General features: G+C 32.8%; 3 protein-coding genes across 3 annotated transcripts; 2 read left to right on the top strand and 1 right to left on the bottom strand.

Moving 5' to 3' along the window:
• Positions 1 to 3,370: 3,370 nt before the first annotated feature.
• Positions 3,371 to 5,411, bottom strand: LOC106397544 (transcription factor MYB30-like). The gene is made up of 3 exons (XM_013838141.3): positions 5,012 to 5,411; positions 4,504 to 4,633; positions 3,371 to 4,384 (listed from the first exon to the last, which is right to left on the bottom strand). Exons 1-3 carry the CDS (start codon positions 5,142 to 5,144, stop codon positions 3,631 to 3,633), a joined length of 1,017 nt encoding a protein of 338 aa, XP_013693595.1. The 5' UTR covers positions 5,145 to 5,411; the 3' UTR covers positions 3,371 to 3,630.
• Positions 5,412 to 7,622: 2,211 nt separating this feature from the next.
• Positions 7,623 to 8,606, top strand: LOC106397519 (60S ribosomal protein L34-2). The gene is made up of 4 exons (XM_013838112.3): positions 7,623 to 7,779; positions 7,863 to 7,942; positions 8,164 to 8,273; positions 8,345 to 8,606. Exons 1-4 carry the CDS (start codon positions 7,701 to 7,703, stop codon positions 8,436 to 8,438), a joined length of 363 nt encoding a protein of 120 aa, XP_013693566.1. The 5' UTR covers positions 7,623 to 7,700; the 3' UTR covers positions 8,439 to 8,606.
• Positions 8,607 to 15,398: 6,792 nt separating this feature from the next.
• Positions 15,399 to 23,335, top strand: LOC106402107 (ABC transporter B family member 19-like). Its single transcript, XM_013842760.3, has 9 exons — positions 15,399 to 16,008; positions 16,108 to 16,162; positions 16,799 to 16,974; positions 17,104 to 17,304; positions 17,745 to 18,004; positions 18,075 to 18,391; positions 18,473 to 19,516; positions 19,590 to 19,831; positions 21,850 to 23,335. Exons 1-9 carry the CDS (start codon positions 15,754 to 15,756, stop codon positions 23,056 to 23,058), a joined length of 3,759 nt encoding a protein of 1,252 aa, XP_013698214.1. The 5' UTR covers positions 15,399 to 15,753; the 3' UTR covers positions 23,059 to 23,335.
• Positions 23,336 to 26,451: the final 3,116 nt, after the last annotated feature.

Here is a 26,451-nt window from a genome sequence, read left to right as displayed (position 1 = left end):
GCGTTGGGCTTTGAGATCACATGAACCGCACATGATTCTTCAGCTCCTTTTTAACACCCTTTTCTTTGCCATTGGGCTGAAGTCCTCGGACCCAAGACCAAAGCTCGCCAAATATTCACAATTGATTAACGTCTAGCCTATTCAATTAAGCAACAAAGAATTCTAGAAATACACAAGTGCTTCAAATTTTCTACTTGTTTGCTAATTATTCATAAGATATACCTCCTTGAATTTGGACCTGATGTAAACTATTTATTTCGTTACAATCATATATGCACATAACATTGTAGTGTAGTTTTTACCTTCTATTATACACATGCAAAGAAACTGTACAGGTATATACATCGAGATGTATGTGAAATATTTACATCTATATATTATTGTGTACACTTATATACTGTTCTATAATCGATAAAAAGTTTCATAAAATTACGGCAGAAGAGAATTAAGTCAAAAGCCAAGAAATTTCATAGGGTTCTTGCCGTACATTCTTTACAGCAAAGTTGCTGCTGCTTATTTTGCCTCTTTATTTGATTTTCTTCTTTCTTTTTGGATTACAGTTTCCATGATGATACGAGATTGGTGAGACAATTTTTTTGAAATAGTCGGTTAGGTCAACTGAACCATAATCCAACAAACAATAACACAAATTACGGCAGAAGAGAATTAAATCAAAAGCCAAGAAATTTCATAAGGTTCTTGCCGTACATTGCTTAATTTGCTTTACAGCAAAGTTGCTGCTACTTATTTTGCCTCTTTATTTATTTTTTATTTTTTTGGATTACAGTTTCCATGTTGATACGAGATTGGTGAGACAATTTTTTTGAAATAATCGGTTAGGTCAATTGAACCATAATCCAACAAACAATAACACAAGCGGTTCACTTTTGTAAACATGGTTCTACTATTTTCACCATCGCACGACAACTGGCTTTATCTTAACAAGAAAGGAGTAGCTAAATTGATGGTGACATTGACTTTTCTTATAGTACTTTAATGACTATTTGATGCAAGTCATAACTCACAAGGTCACACAAGAAAGAAAGTCAAACTTTAATTCTTCATCACTTTCAACAGTAATACTTCCAATCCATCCCGTTTTTAATTTATTTTCTGTTTTTAATAAATAGTTTGTCGGCCCCATTTATTTCACGCAATAAATATTTTGTTTAATTTTCTTTACTAGTACTAGTAGTACTAATTTTTTTATTAGTAGGTCGTTAAAATCCTTAAGGCTATCTTTAAATCTACGATTTGATTTTACTGAGCGGCTCCGCTGTTTTACGCTAAAATAAATGCAGGGGTATTATTGATAAGGGAATTCTCGTAAACTTTTTAAAAAAATGAGAATTCAATGTTATTGGTTTTTCGATTTCAAAAATCTTATTAGAGTATATTATTATTAGTTTACAAAAATTTAAAATTCATTGAAATCATTTGTTATTCAAAAAGTTTAGTTATTATTGATTCTTTAATTTTAACTAAATCTAGTGTTATTATAAGATGAATTCTATTCATTTTTACTAATAAAACTCAACTTTTAAAATATCATATGTATCTATGTGATTTTCAAAATCTATGTAATAAAAAAATTAGAAAACAAAATAGATATACTTAGCAAATATCTATTGCACTTTAAATCCAAATCCCAAATCCAAAATTATAATTCATTACATTTTATATACTTTTACATATTTGGATATATAATTATTTTTATATTCTTTTATCATTTTTGAATATATAACTATATTTATAAATATTTTAAAAATAAAATAAAAAATTTTAAAATAGTTTCAAAAGAATTTTTGTATTTAAAAAAATTGACAAATTTTTTTGAAAAAAAAATCGAAAGGTTGTTTAAAAATTAGAAAAAAACTTCAGATTTTAAAACATATAATTCAAAATAAAAAAAATATTTTTATTATTTATATATCTATAAACAAGGGGTAAAATAATCTTTTAATTTTTTAATAAAACCTCTTTTGATCATTTTCTTCTTTGAGTATTTGTTTTGTGACAAAAACTTAAAAGAAACTATTTAAAAGAATTGCTTAATTTTGTATGTATTAATATTTTTATTTTTTTAGTTTGAAAGAATAAATAATCATGCTATATGATTTACAAAAAGAATGATAGAAAAAGTAATACAGAAAATCTATACTAATCTAATTTTATAAGTCATTGTATATAAATTTTCACAATTCACATAATTTTTTTAAATATATCAACTTTTAAAATTCACAAACTCTGTACAAATTCATCTTCCAATAATCTTCATGTAATATTTTTTTGAGTGATCTGTCTATAAAAGGGCAAGTTGTTAAGTACTAAGAGCACCAGCATCGCTATAGTCTTTTTTTTTTCTGGAAACACACTATAATACATATTTTATGTTTTAAAAATATTTAGAAAACACTTAAATTTTGTTTTTCTTTTTCATTTAACATACAAACTATCAAAAATAATTAAGACTAATTAACAATTTTTGTAATAAGTTAGAAATTATGACATCTAATAAAAAATATCAAGACTTGAATTCCATAAGTATTTAAATGTGAAATGTGAATGGTAAAATTAAACTATAAATAAAAAAACCAAAGTTAAATATTAAACTGTAATAATAGATTATCGATAACAAAAAATAAACTAATATCGACCACATCACACTAACTAATTTTTGGTTATCTCTATCATCGTTGACTTTATTTTTTCAAATGGAATAAATCTTCATCAAAATCTTTGAAAACACACAAATAAATCACAAATTAAATAGTATAATTGAGATTCACAAAAAATAATAAAAGGGAGATACATAGTTGATATCAGGCAGCAGAAAAATATACTAGTAAAATCTAAAAACCTAAATTTTTAATTTGAATAAAAAACAAATTTTAATAACATAATTAAGAAATCTGAAAAAGAAATAAAAGTTACTTACTGGTTTAACCAGTGGTTCAACCGGTTGCTGAGTTCTGAGTTTTAGTAATTTTTTGTGGGTTTTAATCGGTTTTTAGTTTTTCCTAAAATCCAAATCAAATTATATTTGGGTCACCGAATTTATCGGTTTAAACAAAGATCCGGATCGGATTTCAAAACACCGCCACTAATAGTGCTCGAAGTATTTTACTTTTCTATGACTGTAGTTTTTATCCACTACACACAAATCACATTTTATATTTACAACAATATTAAACTACAACCCCGAGTATTTAACAAGCAGCTAAGCTTGAATTTCCGTCTTTTTATTTAGTTTTGTTTGGCGTTAATGTATAAGTTTGAATTGTAGCATATAGATTCTTTTTATGTTGAGATCTCAAACATAACATGCTTCAGAAAGAAAAACAATAATTCAAAATGACAATTTGATAAATAGAAAAATAAAAGATATATGATTTTTCACCAATACTTCAATATTTGGGTGGACATATTTCAGCCCCCTTAAGAATTCAGAAGACCATTTGTAAAACACAACATTATTAATTGTGTAATTAACGAGAAAAATAAAAAAAATTACTAGAGACTTAGCTCACGATAATCTAAGCAAGTTAATTCGGAAATCCCAAAAAAAAATCAGAAAAAGAAAAAACAAAGAGGATCCTAAATTTAGAACCATCTGATTAACCAAGTTATTCAGAAGAAGTTAGGGTTTTCATCCAGCAGAATATCACCAATCTGTCCACCAGAATCCTCAAACAGCCACTTCTCGAACAAGGACAATTGACTTTGGTTACTACATCCAGTTATGTCTTGTTTAGTCTCATGATCAGGTGAAAGTTTAGTCTGATGATATGGTGAGTCACAATCGTTCGAGTTATCAAACCCGGAAAATGCTTGAAATCCCCCTGCACAGTCTTCCTGAACATCATCACTCCTCATCACTTCTTTTGTCTCAGAATCTGGAGGATTCTTCTGATCAGCGGAGTTCTGAGTCTTTGGTGAGGTCTTCACCCACCCTTTAAGCAATTTCGCTATATTCTCGGTGCTAGAGGCATATCTGGTAGATGTTTCTTGCGCCCGAAGAAAACCGCATGTTGAGGAAGAAGAACGTCTTGATTCAGAAGAAGATGATGTTGTCGCCGTAGTGGCCAACGTTGACGTAACGATCGGTGCTACGGCAGGCGACAAAGCCTCAGAGAGGGCCTTCTTGGCCAAGTGAATATCAGTTTGAAGTCTTCTTTCCCATTGACCTCTTGGTATGTTAGAGTTCGAATTGGCAGAAGAAGATGATGGAGAAGAAGAGAGCGAGGACCGATCTCTTGATTGATCAAGTTCTTGATGAGAATCTTGATTGGCTTTGTTGAGTTTCTTCTTCAAATGAGTGTTCCAATAGTTTTTAATGTCATTGTCTGTCCTTTGTGGAAGATATGAAGCAATTGCAGCCCATCTACACCAAAAAATTAAATGCCCTCTATTATTTGTATTACTTTTCTTGATTTCAAAAAGTTGCGTGAGATAATATTAGAGAAATAATCTTTTGATTAAGGGTTGATTGATTAAATTTACCTATTGCCTAAGAGGGCTTGGAGATGGACAATCATTTTTTCCTCATGTTCTGTGAAGTTGCCTCTCTTGATTCCTGGCCTTAAATAGTTTGTCCATCTAAGCCTACAACTCTTGCTGCATCTAAGCAACCCTGAATTACAAATGACGATGAAGGTTAAAATAAAATAAAAACCAATGAGTAAAAACTTAAGCTTCACGTGTATATATAACAAAATTTCATGTATTAATTTTTGCTCCTAACTTCCTAAGGTCAATAACAAAACCCTATCTAATTAGTTTCAGAATACGGTTTTGATTATGCTAATTCCACAATCAAACCCTTTTGGAGAAGAAACAAAGTGTATATTAACCAAACTCAGTCCATACCCATATTGATATATATGCATTTCCTATCTTTCACCCTCATAACCCCAATACTATGTAAAATATATACAAATCTTAAGATATATATATATAGTTATATCACCGCGAGAGAGAGATAAAGATGAAGAATGAAGATTATACATACCAGTATTAGTGGGGACAGCTCTCCAGTTTCCAGGACCATGTTCTTGGATGTATGTAACTAAAATGATATCTTCTTCAGGAGTCCATGGCCCTTTCTTCACTCCTCCTTTGTCACAACAAGGAGGCCTCACCATTATTTTAATACCTCTCTTGATCAATAAATGAATTAACAATCCCTCCTTTCCTCTTCTTGCCTTTCTTAAATTCTCACTACAACTCTTTGCCAAGAAAATAGAAGAAAACTGAAACAACTTTAGTTGTTGATGAGTCACAGTACCTTAGCCTCACTTATTAGTCGCTTTGGATGGATCTAATGGTTAAGCTTGGCGACAAAGGTCTATGTCCACCTTCTTCTTCTATATATATGCTGACCCCTCTTGGTCTTGGACTCTTCGGTCTCTCAAAATCGAGTATTTAATAAATAAAAATAAAGTAAAATACAAATGTGTAAAGCATTAACTACAAAAGTGGACGTAAAGCCTCCAAAGTCAGCTGTGTGGCAAACGGAAAAGTCTCTACCCTCTACACAAAACCGCGTGGCATTCAATGTGGGCTTGCTCCTCTCAAAAACCCTAATATTAAAAAAATATTATAATTAGGTTGTGTTATTTAAAATATCAATAATAACGGGGACATGCAGGATAACATGATAATGATATATGATAAGATATCTCCCTCTATAGTGTTTGATTTATTGCTACGATAATTTTAAGAATTGAATAGTGCCTATTGCATTTATGTGTAGTGCATAGGCTTTGTTAATAATAGAACTTGTTGAGATGGTATTTTAACGAACGAGATTTTCTCCGCGTCATGTTTGCTGTTTCGGTTCTCCATGAAAACGAATTATTTATTGTTAAGAAAATAGAAAAGGAAAAAGTTGCTGTTTTGGATTGAACCAGTGGGTCTTTGGCCATTGTCAAATTACATTATGGTCTACGTCATTCACATGGCTGAATCTAAAATTTTGAGAGCTTGAAATATTTTTGAATAATTTTTTTTTTCAAAATTTAGACGCCTACCTGTATAAAAAATTTTGGGAGCAAAGCCAATGTTTTACTGACCTATGCCCAGATCCGTGGTCATTCATGATGTTGGGACTTCCTGATACGTACAATGTTTGCATATGCATATACATGAAAAGATATATCAATATTCACTCCATATCACTTTAATTTGTGTTTTAAGATAAAAATTTTGTTTATTCGTCCAAAAAAAAAAAAAAAAAGATAAAAATTTTGTTTCATTTTAAGCGATGTTTTCAAGTTTTTATATGAAAAATAAATGCAATTTTATGTTTTTGACTATTTTTGTTTTGCAGTATGATTTTTTATTGGTTGAATTATTTGTATTTATTGTTGTTTTTATACAAACGAAAAAATTGAATAAAATTTTGTAATTTTTAATCGTTGTGCAAAAACCTTAAAACCCATTTATTCTGATACAGAAGGAGTATGATTTAATATGTTTTGTCCTCGATTTTTGGTTTTTAGATGGAACCAATTGTAAAGAGATTAAGATTTAAGAGATAATGTTTTTTTGGTCAAAGAGATTCAGAGATACTATTTCAATGAAAATTTGGTATAAGATAAAGAGGATTACTGGATTTGATAGACACAAGTCATACAACCATTTCTATTTATGTGTACATGTGTATTTATGTATATATATATATCAATTTGGGTTCACGAGGCCGGAGGAAAAGGAAGAAGAAGAGTCACGGGACTACTTTAATTTCTCTCTTTTGTCAAATGTTGTGCTGTGTCAATTTATTTGTGCACTAATGCAGGTAATTTTTTTAATCACTTGGACTGAAATTGCATATGTTGCTAACAACTCGAAGACGTAATTAAAACCAAAACAAAAAACTCAAAGTGTAATCTCGAGAAATGAAAATGGTATTTGTTTACATCTTCTTTTATTTCAGTTTCATCATTTCAGTGAACTATCATACGGAGGAAGTGTAGGATACGATCCAACTTTCTTTTAAACTAGTACGTAAATTTCGACGGCCACAAAAATGGGAGATATGTACTTTATAAAATGATATATTTGTAGATTTAGTATTTTTACGATAATATATATATATATATATATATACACATCATCTATTCAAGTGTATGGCTGAATCATAATAAGTATGGAGATTAAATATAAGATGCATGCAATTCTTAAAATATATAAATTTTGATTTGCTATTATTAAAGATTGACTTATATAACATGGAATGCATGTGTGATGTATGGATGGTGCTTGTGATGTAGGGACTGGCCAATCACATTTTCCAGCGTATATACCTACTTTAAAACATTATTAATAAATAAAAGAAGGAAAAAAACGGAGAAAACATAAGCAGAGTTGATTACATGAGAGAACAACAAATGCAGAGTGCACATGCAGTTGATTACATGAGAGAACAACAAATGCAGAGTGCAGTCCATATTTATTACTATAATCCATGGACGTGACACTGCATGCGATCGGTAATATATCATTTAACCAAACCGGACTTGACCGGTCTGTACGGGTTGGTTAGTTTATTAAAGCTATTGAATATATGGGCCTCGTTATCGGGCCTAGCGCTCACGTCCGTTGGATCTAGGGTTTAACCGCGATATATAAACTCCCCATCAAAGCTCGCGCCGCTCTTTCCATTGTTTGTTCTGTTACTTCATCAGAGCTTTGCGAAAATGGTTCAACGGCTTGTGTACCGGTCACGCCACTCTTACGCCACCAAATCCAACCAACACCGCATCGTCAAAACTCCTGGTAACGTTACCGACCGATGATCTAATGATGTAATAGTAAAGATTGATCTAAAGAGATATTTTTTTTGTTTCTGGTTTGTGAAGGTGGGAAGTTGACTTACCAGACGACGAAGAAGAGAGCTAGTGGACCTAAGTGCCCTGTCACTGGCAAGAGAATCCAAGGGGGTATGTATGCCTTGTCATTTTTTTTTTTTTTAATTCGAATTTGATTCTTTGTCGGAACTCAGACATGATTGCGGTTAGATGTAAGAACTTGTCGGAATCAGACATTTTTAGTGAATGTTAGAACTTTTTTTGTTTAAGATTGGTAAGATAGTGCCATAGTGGAGAGATTCATTCTTGTAATCGTTTAGGCTTTAGTTTTGGATGTTTTATGTTTGTGTAGATACCGCATCTGAGACCTGCTGAGTACAAGAGGTCGAGGTTGTCGAGGAACAGGAGGACAGTGAACCGTGCATACGGTGGTGTTCTCTCTGGACTAGCTGTTAAAGACAGGTAAGCTAATTTTTTTAATTAAGGTTATTACATGAGTTCTTGAAATGTAACTAATATGTCTCCTACTACAGGATCGTTAGGGCATTCTTGGTGGAAGAGCAGAAGATTGTGAAGAAGGTTTTGAAGCTTCAGAAGGCTAAGGAGAAGACTGCACCAAAGAGTTAGATGACTTCTTTTTTGGAGAGTTTTGCAGTAACATTACAAGAAGTGATGTGGGAGAGAGGGTTATGTCTTGTAAGAGCGATCATAGACTTGAGTTTGATTCACCAGATTTTTGTTTTTGTTTTAATGAATTTTGACTTCGGTTTACCATTATAATTCGTCTTGCCGATATATTTTCAATTCAAACAATAGGCTAGGGTTCATATCCAACAAAGTCTTTGCACCTTACCGCCTCGACTCAAGGATGTTAATGGAACGCACTTTCCCTTGCAGCGTGTTCCTAAACGAAGAAGATATTTGAGTGTCTAGTAAGAGGTGAAATTGTTTGACTGTCTTGCTCAAAGAGTCCTCCAAGTTGTTCCATATTTGTCAGTGCAAAAATACAAAGCTTTGTATTATAACATATTTACTTGGGCCTGATTTTTGAACAATATGTACTAGGCCTTTAGCCCAATTACTATTGTTCATTCTGTAATTTCTGTTCGACAGTGTATATGTGTTCTTGCAAATTGCAACAAAGCCATTGACATTTTTTTTTTTTTTTTTTTTTTTGCCAAATGCCATTGGCATATTGGCCAGTGTTATTCTTACTAACATCTTTTGGTTATTTATTTTTTTATATATGTAGTCTTGTACTAAGTACTAACACATCGGCGGAAAGAGAGATATATACTATTATTTTGCGGCTCGCAATGCGGAAAGATTTATCTCTTATTGACAAAAGAGATTTGGGTGTGTGTCAACTTTACGGCAATGTCAATGAAGAAAAGAAGAGGAAATTTAGTGTAAAGGATCGTGGCAAAGGACATTAGCGATAATAACAGATTAAAGGGAATGCATGTTCTAAAAGGCCTTCTCTCTTTCCTGTGCATTGTATCATTATACCTTTAATTTGGGTATATCATCATTTCCTTTTTATTTTGTTACTATTGTTATATAATTTTTGTGTGGATGATCTTACTAAAAGTGGGCTTTCAATACCGTGAATTTTGATCTAATGTATATGGTTTTTATTATGTGCAAGCTAAGATAAAGCGTGAAAAAACTTATTATGAAATGATAATCTTCAAGAACAATAAACTTTTTGTTGCAAACTTTCGAAAATAGTGAAACTCATCGTCGAATATGGGACTTACGCGATCAAGCCACTGTAAACTTGCATTTGATAAACAAACTTATGATACTCTTCTACAGTTTGTACGTTGCTTATCCATAGTTTTCACGTTAACTATCAATTCCGTGAGTAAACTACAGTTCATAGTTGTCACAAATCGTCGTCCCCCCCTTTAACAAAAAAAACTATATATATTTTGGTATCAAATATATAGTTCACAAATATTCATTGTATATATATTTATATATCTAAGTTTTTTTTTTAACACCATATATCTATGTTATGCCTCTTTATCTATATATTTTGGTATCAAATATATAGTTCTCAAATATTCATTGTATATATATATATATACGTTATGCCTCTTATCTAATATCATTTGACGTTTTTTGTTAGCAGGGAAAAGTTTGGTTAGGCCCTAATCTTCTTATATGTCTGAAACCACCCGCTGTTAATATCTGATGATATGATGTAAATCACCCCTCCCAACATAAATCAAATTAGGAATACAATAGATCCAATTCATTACGTTACATCACTAGTCCAGACTCCAGACACATCGTCGGTAGCATTTCAATGTTACATGACAACGACGACCAAAACTTCAAGTTTGGTATTATCTTTGATCATCATTAGACATTAGCCAACATGTCTATATACCCGAATCCAAAAAAGGAAGAAGGCGAAATTGATGTAGATGGCCATCTGGTTATATGGTAGGGAATCTATGAAAACGGCAATTGTACATTTTATCATATTAAGCAAAATGAGTTTACCCATTTCAAACAGAAAAGCAAAACCAGTTGAATTATTTCTTGTTAACAAACTTAAAATCACGTTTTATGAAAACTCACTTTTGGTTATTTGTTAATTAAGAAAGTATAATTATTAATTAAGAAAGTATAATTAGCACATGACCATGTTAGAAAAATAAATTAGGGTCGTAGGTCCTAATATCACGGATGTTGCCGAACAAAATAAAGCATAAGATAAGAGATCTTTCTCTGTATAATGAAAATATTAGATTGAGATTTTTTTATAGGAAAAATGGGATATTATAAAGAGTATGATTCAAAGGTGACAATGGCACCAAGACAAACTAATTAATTATAATTGTATCAAAGGAAAAGTCATTAACGTTGGACCCTACAATACCCATTTAAAGGCAAACAATAATAATTCTCAAACATGTTATATGAGCTATCGGTTGAATCAAATTATATAATTATAATTCATGTACTCACTTCCATTATAATCAGATTTATTTATGGAATGTGGTGATTATCAATCTGTAAATAGGTTTATCTATTACCTATAAGCACTGTATACAGTCGAAAGTTTCTTTTGCTGAGTTTTAAGTACCTTTTACAACTAATAAAGTTGTGCCTATAATAAAGCGAAATCTCACAAAGATCATCAAACCAGCCGTCCGTTATACATTCTTTTCTTTATTTCCTTTAAAAAGGGTTCATTAAGTTCGGCAAACAACAAAAATAATCCATTAAAATTTAACCATGTCCTTTTTTGTACAAGACGATTAAATATATTTTATATATGATACAAGACCTAGATCTCTTGATATTAATTTATTTAGTGAAAAACGGTCACTATGTCAAATACATTTCTAAAAGTTATTCACTTATTCCACACGAATTTTAATTCGACATAAGCAAGCATGGTCAACATGATCTTTGTTTATGTCAATCAATCAATCAACCTTTAGATACAATGTCAATATCTAGTGACAATCAACGATTCAAAATCAGTGAAACTTGTTTGAGGGTTGTTTGTTGTTATTTTATGTTGTGTCCCCTACCAAACATCGATGCTTCCTCAAAAAGAATAAAAGACATTTCGTTAAAATACACCACGATATCTTCATTATGTTGGAAAATAAGTGTTATAAAGCATAAAAGAACTTTCCATCAATGGATCAAGTTAGAAAAAAGGAATCATAGTAGCAGTAAACCATAGACCATATCTTATTTAACACTCACATGCCCCGATTTTGGCCTCAACCCAATCTTTGAATCTTATGTTAAACAATAATTATAGGAATATTAATTTGATATACTATAGCATAAATTAGATGCTTTGCTCGAGGAAAGGGGTGCACTAACGACCGAATCCACATATTTACTATTTTATACATTTATTTATTCTTCTGTTGTCGTTGGCATTTGGCCTATCAGTATCAGTATTTTCCTATTTTCACTATCAAAGACCAACTTCATTGCGAATTTCTCAAACAATACCTCATCAATAAAATAAAAGAAATATAAGAAAATTAGGAAAAAAAATGAATTGGGGTTCTTATTTGAGATAGGGTGAAATAGTCATGAAAACATCAGGTACCATTGGTCCATATATGATTGGTTTATTTGCTCTAACTAGTAAAATTTAACTAAACAAACAGATTAGATTAATATCAATATTTAGAGGTTGAGATCATCTATACGGGGTTCTTAGGGATAGACATGCTCTAATAGGTCTGAGTACTTGTTTTATGATTATTATTATTTTTTGTTACTAAAATGTTAAATTTACTTGTACTATGATGTTTATTCATAACAAAGAAAAATCAGGAACAAAGTAAGAAACTGATGAAAAGAGGTACAATAAAACTCACTCTTCACAAAGTAATTATCAATGTTTAGGATTAAAATAACATTATGTATCTCAGTCCATGGATAATGCTGTCGATAAAACTTACTTTTTTTTAAAGAAGATAAAACTTATACTTAAGATTTTTATAACAATAAAAATGACATTTGGAAATATATAAACTATGCCAGTCCCATACAAGCAAGAAAGAAGCAGATATATTTGAATCATTTTGTTTATGTCCTGTAATTGTTAAATGTTTAGATGACACATTGATTTTCAATAGTTGAAATTTATCTCCATCAATCAAATAGAGCGTGATCATGTTTTTAGGCTATATAGGACACCCATACATGTATAAGAACTAAAATGGAGCTCTTAGTCTTAGCATCACAAAATTTGATCTCTCAGCAATACTAAGTTTGGTTTTGTTCTGAATCATACTCATGGCATACTAAAAACAAATGAAATGATAAGTCCATGAAACAAACTTTAATTTATGGATTACAAATTTCTGAATCAAATATAAATTATTAGTTTCGGAATTTTCTTCCAGTCTGTTGGCTCATAAGATCCTTCTCGTCTTTGTTAAATTTACTAGGTTAAATGGTAACAGAGTGAGATATATATATATATATATATATATATATATATATATATATATCTTTTTTTTTGCAATTTCGATTTAGTTTTAAACTGTTGTTATTTTGAAGCAAAAAAAAAAATATTTTGCAATTTCGGCAAGTATGTAGGATAGTTTTTTCTGGACTACTGAGCCAAGCTTTACGTGCACCTTGGGCTGTCAATTATTTATGGTTAACCCCTTTGAGATCCATTACAAAGTAGTTCACCCTGCATGGAACTTTATCGAATTATCTTGTAAAATTTCATACATCCATGTAAAATAAATTGTATCCAACACCATTAAGGATGTCAACTAGAGCCAAAATCTGATGAGAAAACACAGTCAGTGGCCTTTGGAAAAAACCAAATATCACCCGTTTTTCTTTCTTCATATACTTCTTTGTTTTTCAGGTGTTTCACCCGTTCTCCTCCTTCAACTATTTTAATCATTTTTTCAAGTACAAAGCTTTTGTCTTATAATTTTGTTTCCTTCGAGTTAATTCTCTAAACCTTGCTTCCATTTTTCTTTCAACAGATTTCTGTTAATCTGATAAATCACAATTTTATAATATAATGTTTTAACATTCATTCAAAATCAAAATGACATCGTTTTTAGAAGAAATACATAATTTTATACAAATTATAAAATTTATAATAACTAAAGGATATACAACCAGATTAACTTTGGTGGGTTTTTTGTAACTAAAAGATAAAACTACAAAACCAAACTAATGAAAAATCTTTTTATACAAAAATTCATGTTCTTAATGACTAAGAGAGGTTTTGGGATAGTAGGTCTGTACTTCTATAAATTGAGATCTTAACTATTTTAAATTCATTCTTTTTTGAAAAAAAAAATCTCTCGCAATGAGACTTACTTGAACATTTTACCCCTTAGACATTAATACTAAGATTTGTTGTAAAAAAAAAGACATTAATACTAAGATAATCTAAGAGTTTTGACCGCTATTTCAAATTCTCATTAGTTAAAAAAAATACTAAGATAATCTAAGAATTTTGAGCGCTATGTCAAGTTCTCATTAGTTAAAAACAAAATTAGTTTATCACAATTTTTATTGGATTATACACCTAAATATGCTAGATTTTAACATTAATGTCAACTAACACTTTGTGTCTTTATATTTTGACCAGAGCTGTACTTTCAAATTTGTTATAGAAATTTCTATAACATGTATTTCAAAACCACTAATTGAATTACACCAAATATGAATTTGTTAAAAAAAAAACAAAATATGGATTTGTTCACAAAACTATTAATTTGAATACATCATTAATTTATGAAACGACAAATTATAGTACTCCCAAAAACACATTAATTCATTACTCACAATATATCAATATAAGTGGTTTTTAAAGTTTTTGCACATGAATTAAGAAAAGAGAAATTGGTGTGGACACACCCAAAAATCTATATAATTTGCCATATACTCTTGTTTCTTTTTAATATTTTTTATGACTATAATACCCTTATCTCTAGATCTCTCTCTTCTCCATTTTCTGTGTTCTAATCTCTTTATCTCTCATACATGTTCTTCAAATCATCTTCTAATTCAACACAAATCTTTATTTTTTTTATTCTGATTCTTTTGACACCCATAATGCTAATCTTATTATCTCACCCCAATTCCAATGTTTCCAATTTCGAATCACAATCAACTTTTATAAGCTTTCAATCGCAAAATGTATGTGTTGTAGTACTCTTGAAGATTGTGGAAATTCGACGATTCTCTGTGCGATTATCGAATAATCTGTTATCTCTGTTGCGGATTCATGGAGAAAGGATCGGAAGATCTCGGGAAGAAGAAAGCTTGAAATCTACATTCTTTTATTTAGATAATATATACGTTAGTAGGTATTTTATTACTTACCTGCTATTATTTAGATTTTAATGGATTCTTAATCGATACATGGAGTGTTAGCTGTTACAAATAGATTTGGGGCTATTTGATAGATAACTAATTAATTGTTAATAGTTTCATTAACTGATATATTATTTGTTAGCCGATACATTTGTTTGATACATAGATTGTTAGATGATACTGAAATTATTAGCTGATATGTAGATTGTTACCTGCTATGTAAATATTTAGCTGATAGATCTGGAGTTACATGTTTTCGATAAAGCATGAGGGCATTTTCGTCCGCACAGTGTCAAAAGGTTACTCCTTTTTGGGTTATCCATAATCATGGGCATTCAGCTAATTTGGACCTTAATTGGGTATATTCAACACATTGTCCCTTAAGAAAATCCAAGTTTTATACAATTTACATTGTTTACATAAAGATGTTAATAAATGAAACTAATTTAATCAATAAGAAAAAAAAACAGTATTTTGTAATTGGTCACAAAATTCAAATGCTATTAAATTCTATCTAAAATAGTGAGAACATCCGCTATTTCTAAACAATTTTTTTTTCTTTAAAGTCATACAAAGAGAGTATTTCTCAGTAATTAACATCAAATGACCTTCTTATTTTCAACTTGCAGTTTCTTTTCCTTAGTCTCCACATTAATTACAGCAAAACTACAGTTCCCAGTCCACGAGCACATACGAATATCTCTCTATCTCATCTCTTAATGTTTTTTTTTTTGATCAAATTTTTTTTTGGATCAAATCTCATCTCTTAATGTTTATATCGTCTTTGACCACTGGTCTTCTTTAACACTGGCTCTCTCTCTCTCTCTCTCTCCATTATATACACACATCACACCTTCTCCACACTCTCATTCTCTCTCCATTTCTTTCTTTTATTTCGTCACTCCCAAACAAAACACTCATAAAGAGTTCTCGAACTCACAAATCAATTGTCAGTTTTTTTAAAATACAAAACGTTATTATTTATTTTCTTTATCTTTCTGCTCTGGATCTCTCCTCCATTGCCAATGATCTCTTCCTCTCTCTGAGCCAACTCGTGTCTGACTCGCTTCTCCTTCCTTAATCTCACTCAACAAAAATGTCAGAGACAACGGCAGATGCAAAGCCGGTTCCTCCGGCTGAAGCCGAGAAAAAGAAAGAACAGAGCTTACCGTTCTTCAAACTCTTCTCATTCGCTGATAAATTTGATCATCTGTTAATGATCACTGGCTCTATAGGCGCCATTATTCACGGCTCCTCCATGCCTGTCTTCTTCTTGCTTTTCGGTGAAATGGTTAATGGATTCGGCAAGAACCAGATGGATTTACACCAAATGACACATGAAGTCTCCAAAGTAAAAAATCAAATCATCTCATTTCTCTCGTTTAATTTTATTTTAATTAAAATATATATTCAAGATCTGATCTGTTGTGTTATGTCTTAAAATTTGCAGTATGCTCTGTACTTTGTCTACTTGGGTTTGGTTGTCTGCGTCTCTTCGTACGCAGGTTTGCCTCAAATTTAAAATCCAAAATTTATAATCAGTACCTCTAATCCATTTTTTTTTACCAATACCTCTAATCCATTTATATATTTGCAATTTTAAATAGAATTTTTATTACATAAATGAATTTTGCTTTAATATATGTTTCTATAATAGAGCTTAATTATTTTATGTAAAGGGAAAATATATAATTAGGTTAAGAAGAGATCCTAAACCGAGACAGAAATTATTTAATAATATAAAATATCACTGTTTTAATAAAAACATACTATGGATCAAAATACTTCTCTATAATTTTTTATAGTAAAAAAAAAATATATATATATATATATATATATGAATTGAGTTTAAAATGTTCTAGAAAAATTCAATAAAATAATTCTTTTTAAGTTTTTGTCAAAAATAGTGTTCAAGCAAGAAAATGACTGGTAAAACGTTTTATCAAAGGGTAAAAATATTTATATCTTAGCTAATTTAGATTTAGTGTGTAATTGTAAAAAGTGGAGGGTAAGCCGAGACCACGTGACTACTTGAGTCATGGACTCATCCTTTGTCTGTATCGATTATGCCGTCATCAAAATGAAATCTCTTTCACATTTATAACGCTTTGAAAAAATAATAATATTATTATGAAATACAGAGATTGCATGTTGGATGTACTCTGGAGAAAGACAAGTAGCTGCGTTAAGGAAGAAGTATCTTGAAGCTGTCTTGAAACAAGACGTTGGATTCTTCGACACCGATGCAAGAACTGGCGACATTGTCTTCAGTGTCTCTACCGATACTCTTCTTGTCCAAGACGCCATCAGCGAGAAGGTAACCAAGTACAAAATCTGTGTCCCGTTTACGTTAGCAAACAGTCAGTTATCGTGCACCTCGGGCGGGTGCACGATAGCAAAACTGAGTTAACGTGCGCTTGATACTATCATTCTATTTTTTCCGCAGGTTGGGAACTTCATACATTACTTGTCAACGTTTTTGGCGGGGCTTGTGGTTGGGTTTGTGTCAGCATGGAGGCTAGCTTTGTTGAGTGTGGCGGTGATTCCCGGAATCGCATTCGCAGGCGGTTTATACGCTTACACTCTCACCGGCATCACTTCCAAGAGCCGTGAGTCTTACGCAAACGCCGGTGTTATAGCCGAGCAGGTGAAAAAGATCTTTTCTTTATAATATGCTTTACACTGTTCTTAGGCTTGCTCGTTGTACTTGATCCCTCTAATGATTATGTCTCTCTTCCTTGTCTTTCAATCCAACAAGGACTTAAACAGTGGTTTCATGTAATAATTAACCTTTAACTTAAATCTTTTAGGTATGCACAAAAAAAGTTCGATAACAAAAATAACACAAAGAGAAAAATCTCTAAAATAGCACAATCTAAGAGGTAGAATGACTAAATTACTCTGAACCATAAATCTTTACACTAACCTCATTTTCTATATATTAAAACCTAATTAGTCGCTAAAATCAAATTTAAATATAAAATACCTAAAAAGGTGTTTTAGTGCTATCATAGGATATTTTAAAAAAAAATCTTGTGTGCTATAATTTGAATAAAATTTTTTTATTTATTTTTTGTGAATTTACAGGCAATTGCTCAGGTTCGAACTGTTTACTCATATGTTGGAGAGAGCAAGGCTCTTAGCTCGTACTCAGAGGCGATTCAGTACACTCTTAAGCTTGGTTATAAAGCTGGGATGGCTAAAGGATTAGGTTTAGGATGTACTTATGGAATAGCTTGCATGTCATGGGCCTTGGTGTTCTGGTACGCTGGTGTTTTCATCAGGAGCGGAACAACAGATGGAGGAAAAGCATTCACTGCTATCTTCTCAGCCATTGTTGGTGGAATGTAAGAAAACAGAACATCAAACTGATGTTTTTATGTTATAGACTTTAACATGTGACTATGTTGTTTTTAGGAGTTTGGGACAATCTTTCTCAAATCTTGGAGCGTTTAGTAAAGGCAAATCTGCTGGTTACAAGCTAATGGAGATAATTAACCAGAGACCAACTATAGTACAAGACCCGTTGGATGGGAAATGCTTGGAGCAAGTTCATGGAAACATTGAGTTTAAAGATGTGACGTTTAGCTATCCTTCACGTCCTGATGTTATCATCTTCAGAAACTTCTCTATCTTCTTCCCTTCTGGGAAGACCGTGGCTGTGGTTGGTGGTAGTGGCTCTGGGAAGAGTACTGTTGTGTCCCTTATAGAGAGGTTCTACGACCCAAACAACGGTAACTTGAGTAACAAGTAACTCTTTTTATCTAGGTTTTTGCCTAGTGTATGGATCTTGATAACTTTTTTTTAATGAGCAGGGAAGATTCTGTTGGATGGTGTTGAGATAAAGACGCTTCAGTTGAAGTTCTTGCGTGAACAGATCGGTCTTGTGAATCAAGAACCTGCTCTCTTCGCCACAACCATACTTGAGAACATACTCTACGGGAAACCTAATGCAACACTAGACGAAGTTGAAGCTGCTGCGTCCGCTGCCAACGCGCATAGCTTCATCACGTTGCTTCCTAAAGGCTACGACACACAGGTTGGAGAGCGTGGTGTTCAACTGTCAGGTGGACAGAAGCAAAGAATCGCAATCGCTAGGGCGATGCTAAAAGACCCCAAGATTCTGTTACTAGACGAAGCAACGAGCGCTCTTGACGCTAGCTCTGAGAGCATAGTTCAAGAGGCTTTAGACAGAGTCATGGTCGGGAGAACCACAGTGGTCGTCGCTCATCGCCTCTGCACCATACGTAACGTTGACTCCATCGCGGTGATACAGCAAGGACAAGTTGTTGAGACCGGAACACACGAAGAGCTCATAGCTAAGTCTGGTCCTTACGCATCGCTCATCAGGTTTCAAGAGATGGTTGGTACTCGTGACTTCTCTAACCCGTCAACACGTCGCACTCGTTCTACACGTTTGAGCCATTCCTTGTCGACCAAGTCACTGAGCTTAAGGTCAGGGAGTTTGAGGAACTTGAGCTACTCTTACAGCACTGGAGCTGATGGTCGGATAGAGATGATATCAAACGCAGAGAGTGATAGAAAGACTCGTCCCCCTCAAAACTACTTTTATAGGCTTCTCAAGCTTAATGCACCTGAATGGCCTTACTCAATCATGGGAGCTGTTGGCTCGGTTCTGTCTGGTTTTATCGGTCCAACGTTTGCTATTGTGATGAGTAATATGATTGAAGTGTTCTACTACACTGACTATGTTTCAATGGAGAGGAAGACAAAAGAGTATGTGTTCATCTACATTGGTGCTGGTATCTATGCTGTGATAGCTTATTTGATCCAGCATTACTTCTTTAGCATCATGGGGGAGAATCTCACAACAAGAGTAAGAAGAATGATGCTCTCAGGTAATGTATCAAAATCTTGAAATATTTTTTTATAGTTCCATTTTTGATTTTTTTTGTTTGTTTTTTTTATTAGCAATCTTGAGGAATGAAGTTGGTTGGTTTGATGAGGATGAACACAACTCTAGCTTGATTGCTGCAAGGTTAGCCACTGATGCAGCTGATGTTAAATCTGCTATAGCAGAGAGAATCTCAGTGATTCTGCAGAACATGACTTCACTTCTCACGTCTTTCATAGTTGCTTTCATCATTGAGTGGAGAGTCTCACTTCTCATCTTATGCACATTCCCACTTCTAGTCCTTGCTAACTTTGCTCAGGTAACAAAATTCTCAATTCTTTGTTTTGCAACTATATGCACATTAAAACAATCTTTAAGGGTTATGATCTATTGAGTCTGCACTTCAAAACTTGATTAAGTTAAAGGCAGTAAAAGAGTAACTAACTTTTATGTTTTCTAAACTATTGTTTATTTTATATGCAAAAGTTCAAAACTTTATAGAACATGTCAACACATTCACTGCCTTCTGCAATTGCATTTCCTTTTCCAATAATAATCATAAAAGAATTATTCAGTCTTTTTTTTTCTCTTTTATTTAGAATAGTGTGACTGTGAGGGTCAAGATGATGGAGCCCTCACATCAATAAAGTAGACTTTTACATCTGTGAAGAGTATTTATTATATAGTTTCTATTGGTAGTACGGCACATAGATAGCAGTGTTCATGAAAATAGCTAAGATTCATCTGTCTTTTTATGTATCTACCTTCTTACTTTACATCTACTATATCTTTCCTACTTTAAGCTTTCATAAATCTCTCTAGGTCGTTCGGGTATTCGTTGGCATTCGGATCAGATTTTTTGGGTTTTCGAATTTTCAGATTTACGCTTCTAGGTCTCATACTAAAATTTTATTAGTACGGATCGGGTTCGGATAATAACACTTCGGTTTCGGTTCAAAATTGTATTGCATCATAAAACCCATAAAGTAATTATATATCGTACGGATTCGGATTATATCGGTTCGGTTCAGATATAACCAAAGTAAAAAACAAAATTTTTGAAGTAAAATATAAAGAAAAACATCTAAATTAAATAAAAATTAATCTATCACATATAAAATTGATAAAATAACAATAAAATGTTAAATCAAACATGAAAACAAACATCATTTGTAAACAATATGTATTGCCTTATAGAGAGTAGACTTTTTATTTCAATGAGCAAATTATAAAATACTTTATTATAACTAATTGTGTACTTAAAGCATTTATTAGAATTTTAATATTTATTATTATATATAATATTACAACAAATATTGAATTTAATATTTAGAATACTGATATATATTTCAAAATATTTATATTGACTATTAATTTCGGATTTTTTGGGTTACCCGTTCGGATTCGGTTAATAACACTTCGGGTTCGGATATTTTTTGTACCACCCTACAAAACCCGTTCGAGTATTTTTACGTTTCAGATCGGATAACAGATCGGGTTTTTTGGTTCGGGTTCGGATTTCAGGTTCCGGATTTTATTGCCAGGCCTAAATCTCTCTATCTCTGCACTCTGAATTCTGATCACACCCTTTTATATTTTAATTATATTTCCTATAAACCCATTTCTCATATTCACATAAATCCAAAAACCCTGCCACCTTTCTTTTCACACCAAGAACCAATTATTACTAGGCATTGTGTAAGAAGAGCAGTGATTTATTCAAAAAAACCATTGTTGTTTTCTTCATTGGTCAAATTTCTTGTCTCCGTTTTTTATTTACTCATCCAAGTTGTGTGTGTGTGTCAGAGTGTCAGTGTTAAACAATCAACCAATGGTCCATGTTTTCTTGTGTTTCTTTGCTTGGTACATTAGGTTGTGACAAGTTTTTGTTTTTACTAGCTGCAAGCTTCAGAACTTTGCTTAAGATATCACCAACATTTTTTCAAAATGTCAATAAGATTCTTCACCCGTTATCTAATGAAAATCTATCAATAGATTTCACACGCAAGGACCTAGAGATACAATGTACTTGCACTATAATTGATGGTGTTGACGTTTTGCATGTGTGATTAACTGAATGGTTCTTCATCATGTTCTAATCTAGTTAAGTTAACCAATATTTAACATCAGTGTTCTAAAAATTGGTTTAGTAGGCGTCTAGGTAAATTGAGTTTTCCTTGAATAATTAAAAAAAAAATCAGTTTAGATGCTAAAAAATTGGTATAGGTATCCGCCTAATCAATAATCCTCTATAAAACACGTAATTATTGTCTATCGATTTCTTGAACATTGTTTAACATCTTTAATTGTTCTGATGAGTAAGTATCTATATTGCAGCAACTATCTCTGAAGGGTTTTGCTGGAGACACAGCCAAGGCTCATGCAAAGACATCAATGATTGCTGGTGAAGGAGTCAGCAACATTAGAACCGTAGCAGCTTTCAATGCACAAAGCAAGATCCTCTCCTTGTTCAGCCACGAGCTCCGTGTCCCTCAGAAAAGAAGCTTCTACAGAAGTCAAACCTCAGGTCTACTCTTTGGCCTCTCCCAGCTTGCTCTCTATGGATCCGAGGCTGTAATCCTCTGGTACGGTGCCCACCTTGTGAGCCAAGGCAAGTCAACCTTCTCCAAAGTGATCAAAGTCTTTGTGGTTTTGGTCATTACAGCAAACTCTGTTGCTGAAACTGTAAGTCTTGCTCCTGAGATCATCCGGGGAGGTGAGGCCGTTGGTTCGGTTTTTTCGGTGTTGGATAGGCAGACAAGGATTGATCCGGACGATGCTGATGCTGATCCGGCCGAGACAATACGTGGAGACATTGAGTTTAGACATGTGGATTTTGCGTACCCTTCAAGACCGGATGTAATGGTGTTCACAGACTTTAACCTTAGGATACGAGCTGGACATAGCCAAGCTCTTGTCGGGGCGAGTGGCTCAGGGAAAAGCTCTGTGATAGCGATGATCGAACGGTTCTACGACCCGCTTGCTGGTAAAGTTATGATTGATGGTAAAGACATCCGCAGGCTAAACCTAAAGTCTCTGAGGCTGAAGATAGGTCTTGTTCAACAAGAACCAGCTCTCTTTGCAGCTACCATCTTCGACAACATCGCATATGGTAAAGATGGTGCGACTGAGTCCGAGGTTATCGAGGCGGCTAGAGCTGCAAACGCTCATGGTTTCATCAGTGGTTTGCCTGAAGGCTACAAGACTCCAGTGGGTGAGAGAGGAGTGCAGTTATCAGGTGGGCAGAAGCAGAGGATCGCTATAGCAAGAGCAGTGCTCAAGAACCCTAGTGTGTTGCTTCTTGACGAAGCAACAAGCGCGTTAGATGCTGAGTCTGAATGTGTGCTTCAGGAAGCTTTAGAGAGGCTCATGAGAGGTAGGACTACGGTGGTGGTTGCTCACAGGTTGTCAACCATAAGAGGTGTTGATTGCATTGGTGTGATTCAAGATGGGAGGATTGTGGAGCAAGGCAGGCATTCTGAGCTTGTAAGCCGACCAGAGGGAGCTTATTCAAGGCTGTTACAGCTTCAAACTCATAGGATTTGAAGCTTGATGGATTAAGAACAAAAAGTGAATTTATGTAATTTATTTTATCAGAATTTATATTTGGGAAGATTATATGGGCTATAATGATAATATGAATAGGTGTAGATAATGAAGCTTTTGATTGTTTATGAAGGTTCTTTAAGGTTCCTCTTTTATTTTATTTTATTTTATCTTTGGCATAAGCTTATATATGCTTATGTGCCCTCTCTGGGACTTGAGACTCAACTATATTTCGTTTTGGTTAATCAATATTTGGCAAAAATGCTTAGTGGGTTAAGTTCATTAGCAGAATTGGTTGGACACGTTGGGAGTCCTTTGAATTTGATCAGACATAGTTTAATCCGATCAAGTGGTCTTAGAGTGAGTCCACGATTAACATATCATGTACAAATATACGATTACATTATTTTCTAAAACAGATTGGGCTGCTTATCAATGTTTAATACTCGAACTGAAAGTGGACTAAGGGGTCAAAGAACACGCAAGCTTTGGAGAACTCACCACTAACCCAAGAGTTACTTGCTCTCAAATAGGATATTGTAGATTTATCTTCCAATAGTTGTGGATGAAAGGTTAGGATGTAATCACTCATTTCCTTTTTCATTATTCCTTTCTGGTGTGTGTGGATATTAAGTTCAAAATTATATGAAAATGAAACAAACCAAAGAAACCACTTTCTTATTGTAATTATAATTTTTATCTCTTCAATATGATTAGTCTACATGTTGGATATTTTGACAATAATATTTATGAATGTTCGAATTTGGATGATGACGCATGGATAACAATAACACAGACTATTTTATTGATTTCTCATAGTCCAGATATTTGGATTTTCTAAGTTTATGTATTGTTAATTGCAGTTTAAAATTTATTTTTATCAAATTTCACGGATATGAGTTCTGCCACCCGGATTCGAATTCCGGTCACTGACCAGCGCAAGCTAGATCTTTGGTCGTTTTAGTCTCTAGTCTGGACCACATTGGTGGGACCAGGACATTCGGTTATCAGAAAAAAAAAAAAAAAATCAGCACAAATGTGAAATGATTAATTAGGAAATATTCATATAGCTTTTACATATAGATTACATAAACTTAAAAGCATCTCATGCGAGAAAGTAATGAACACCTCAGGAAAAGCTGAATCGAGTTATGAATTTTATGGAAAGTGTTACTGTGTTAGTGTTATCATTACAACCTCAAAATAATTTCGAATAGACTAGTATACCACTTTTTTTTTATCAACTAATAGTATACCACTTTTAAATAAAGAAATAGATTGAATATGAAGCAGCATTGAATGTCCCTACTTTACTGACTGAGACACCTCAGGTGTCCCGTACCAGTAGGGTGTTCACTTTACAGTAGTAGGCGCGTATTTTCAGTTTGTAAATGTCGTATATACAAAAGCATATTCTTAAAGACAGCTATAACGAAATGTGAAGTGTTATGATCCCACATTGAAAGTTTAATTTAGCCAATACTAATGTATAAAAGGTTTGAACTAATCCCTTTATTGTTAACTGATTTTAAATTTTTTTAATCAGAATCTCGTTTGTTGATTCGAATAGAATGGTTCAAAAATGGTTGATTATTGGTTGTGAATGGGCATATTAAGATCTTACATTAGAGTTTAAAGAAATTAATACCAATATATGAAAAAATTGAGTTAATCCACTTATTACATATTGTCAATCAATTTTATATTTGAAAGTTCATAAAACTTTACGTGAAAAAATTAATTATCAATTCAGACTTAATTTGGATCTTGTTAAAGTATCAAACGATTAACCAATAAAAATGTATTTTAACAAGAAGAAAAAGAAGTGACATGTTTTTTTTATAACCGTGACATAATTCCAAAAGCTTTCTACGTTCAAAGACTAATCACCATGAGGTCCGCATGATCCGCGTTTTTTTACTGCTTAAAACGTTCCGGGTGATCAAAGAGAATCGAACCCAGTGCGGTGCTCACAACTGTGAGTTCTTTACCACTAGGCGATATAAGAGTTACATATACCATATAATATCAAATATATAAACGAAATTTTAAACTTTATGCTTATAATCTCTTTTGATAACTGATTTTTCTTTGAAACGCTCATTTGATAAGATTAGTTTCCGATTATACCTCCTAAAACCTAAATTTTCTATTTTCAGCATAATTTCGAATCTAACTAATCTAACGCCATGAATACAAGATTTTTAGAATTTTAGTTCGGTGTATTGAACGTACTGCATTTTCTTTACCAAACTTAATTCATTTTACATAATTCGACAATTATCTCAAGTCATCAACCCCGTGCCACTACGCATGCGACCAAATCCACTTAACAAAAAGACCAAGAGGAAACATTTGATGTGATAGATCAACACATTTCTTCTATAGTTTTCGCTTCGATTAAAATGGATCCTCTCCTCTTGGGGTAGAAAAATAGAAACGTTGAGCATATTTAATGATTTTCCTTGCATAAAAAGACAATGCCACAAGATTATAAATCTCATAAAACAATTATATGCATTTATCTTATAATTAGTAGTATAATATAAAATAGAGTAATAGATCTAAATGTACATCATGTAGGGAAACGAAACATAAACCGATATAGGTCTTAGTAGTGGGCCTTATCTGGGCTTTTACTTTCTGGGAAAGCTAAGATATGCTGGAGCACAAATGAAACAGATATCCATAACAAAAAATATTGAACCAAACCGAGGTTTAGGAATTTTGGTTCTGCTTCTGTCGGATAGGCGGGATTGATAAATGAAATGGACTTGGTTCTCAGTTAACAGGTAACTTAACCCTTAAAATAAATTCGCCATTTCTTCTTTCAACGATGTCATCGTCATCGAGATGCTGTCGTTTTCACCGTCGAACCTTCTCAACCGAACTTCTCCTTCTGATATTCTTTGTCGCCATGTCAAGTCATTGTCGTTTCCCTTGTCATAAGAGCATCTCCAATCATAAGTTCAAAAGTTCTCTTTGTTTATTGATTTAGTTATTTAGGAAAAGTCAAATTGTTATTGAATAATTAAAATATTAATTTTTCATTTTCTTAAGAAACTCTAACGAGGTTCAGTCGATAATTTTACTCTGATACTCTAAGAATAACAGTCTTCATCGACGAGAAAACTCCCAAAACAACTAGACCCATAATAAGTTTTTAATCCCCTTTCTCGTTTCTCTTATGCGTGACAATATTTGCAACGCTTTGTCCATCTTTTCCTTGTATCTACAACGTTTTTTCTTTAGGCCGTATGGGTCTTCCATGACCGGAACGTTAATATTTTAAATACTCCGAATATATATTTGTTTACTAACCACATAATCAGTCTACATAATTATTCTCTATGCATTGGCTTCATTCACATAATATCATTGTAAATTATTTTT

The sequence above is a fragment of the Brassica napus genome, chromosome C9 (assembly GCF_020379485.1).
Source record: "Brassica napus cultivar Da-Ae chromosome C9, Da-Ae, whole genome shotgun sequence".
Classification (NCBI taxonomy): Eukaryota; Viridiplantae; Streptophyta; class Magnoliopsida; order Brassicales; family Brassicaceae; genus Brassica; species Brassica napus.
The sequence above is the reverse complement of the archived record's forward strand: the minus strand, read 5'-3'. Positions and strand labels throughout refer to the sequence as shown.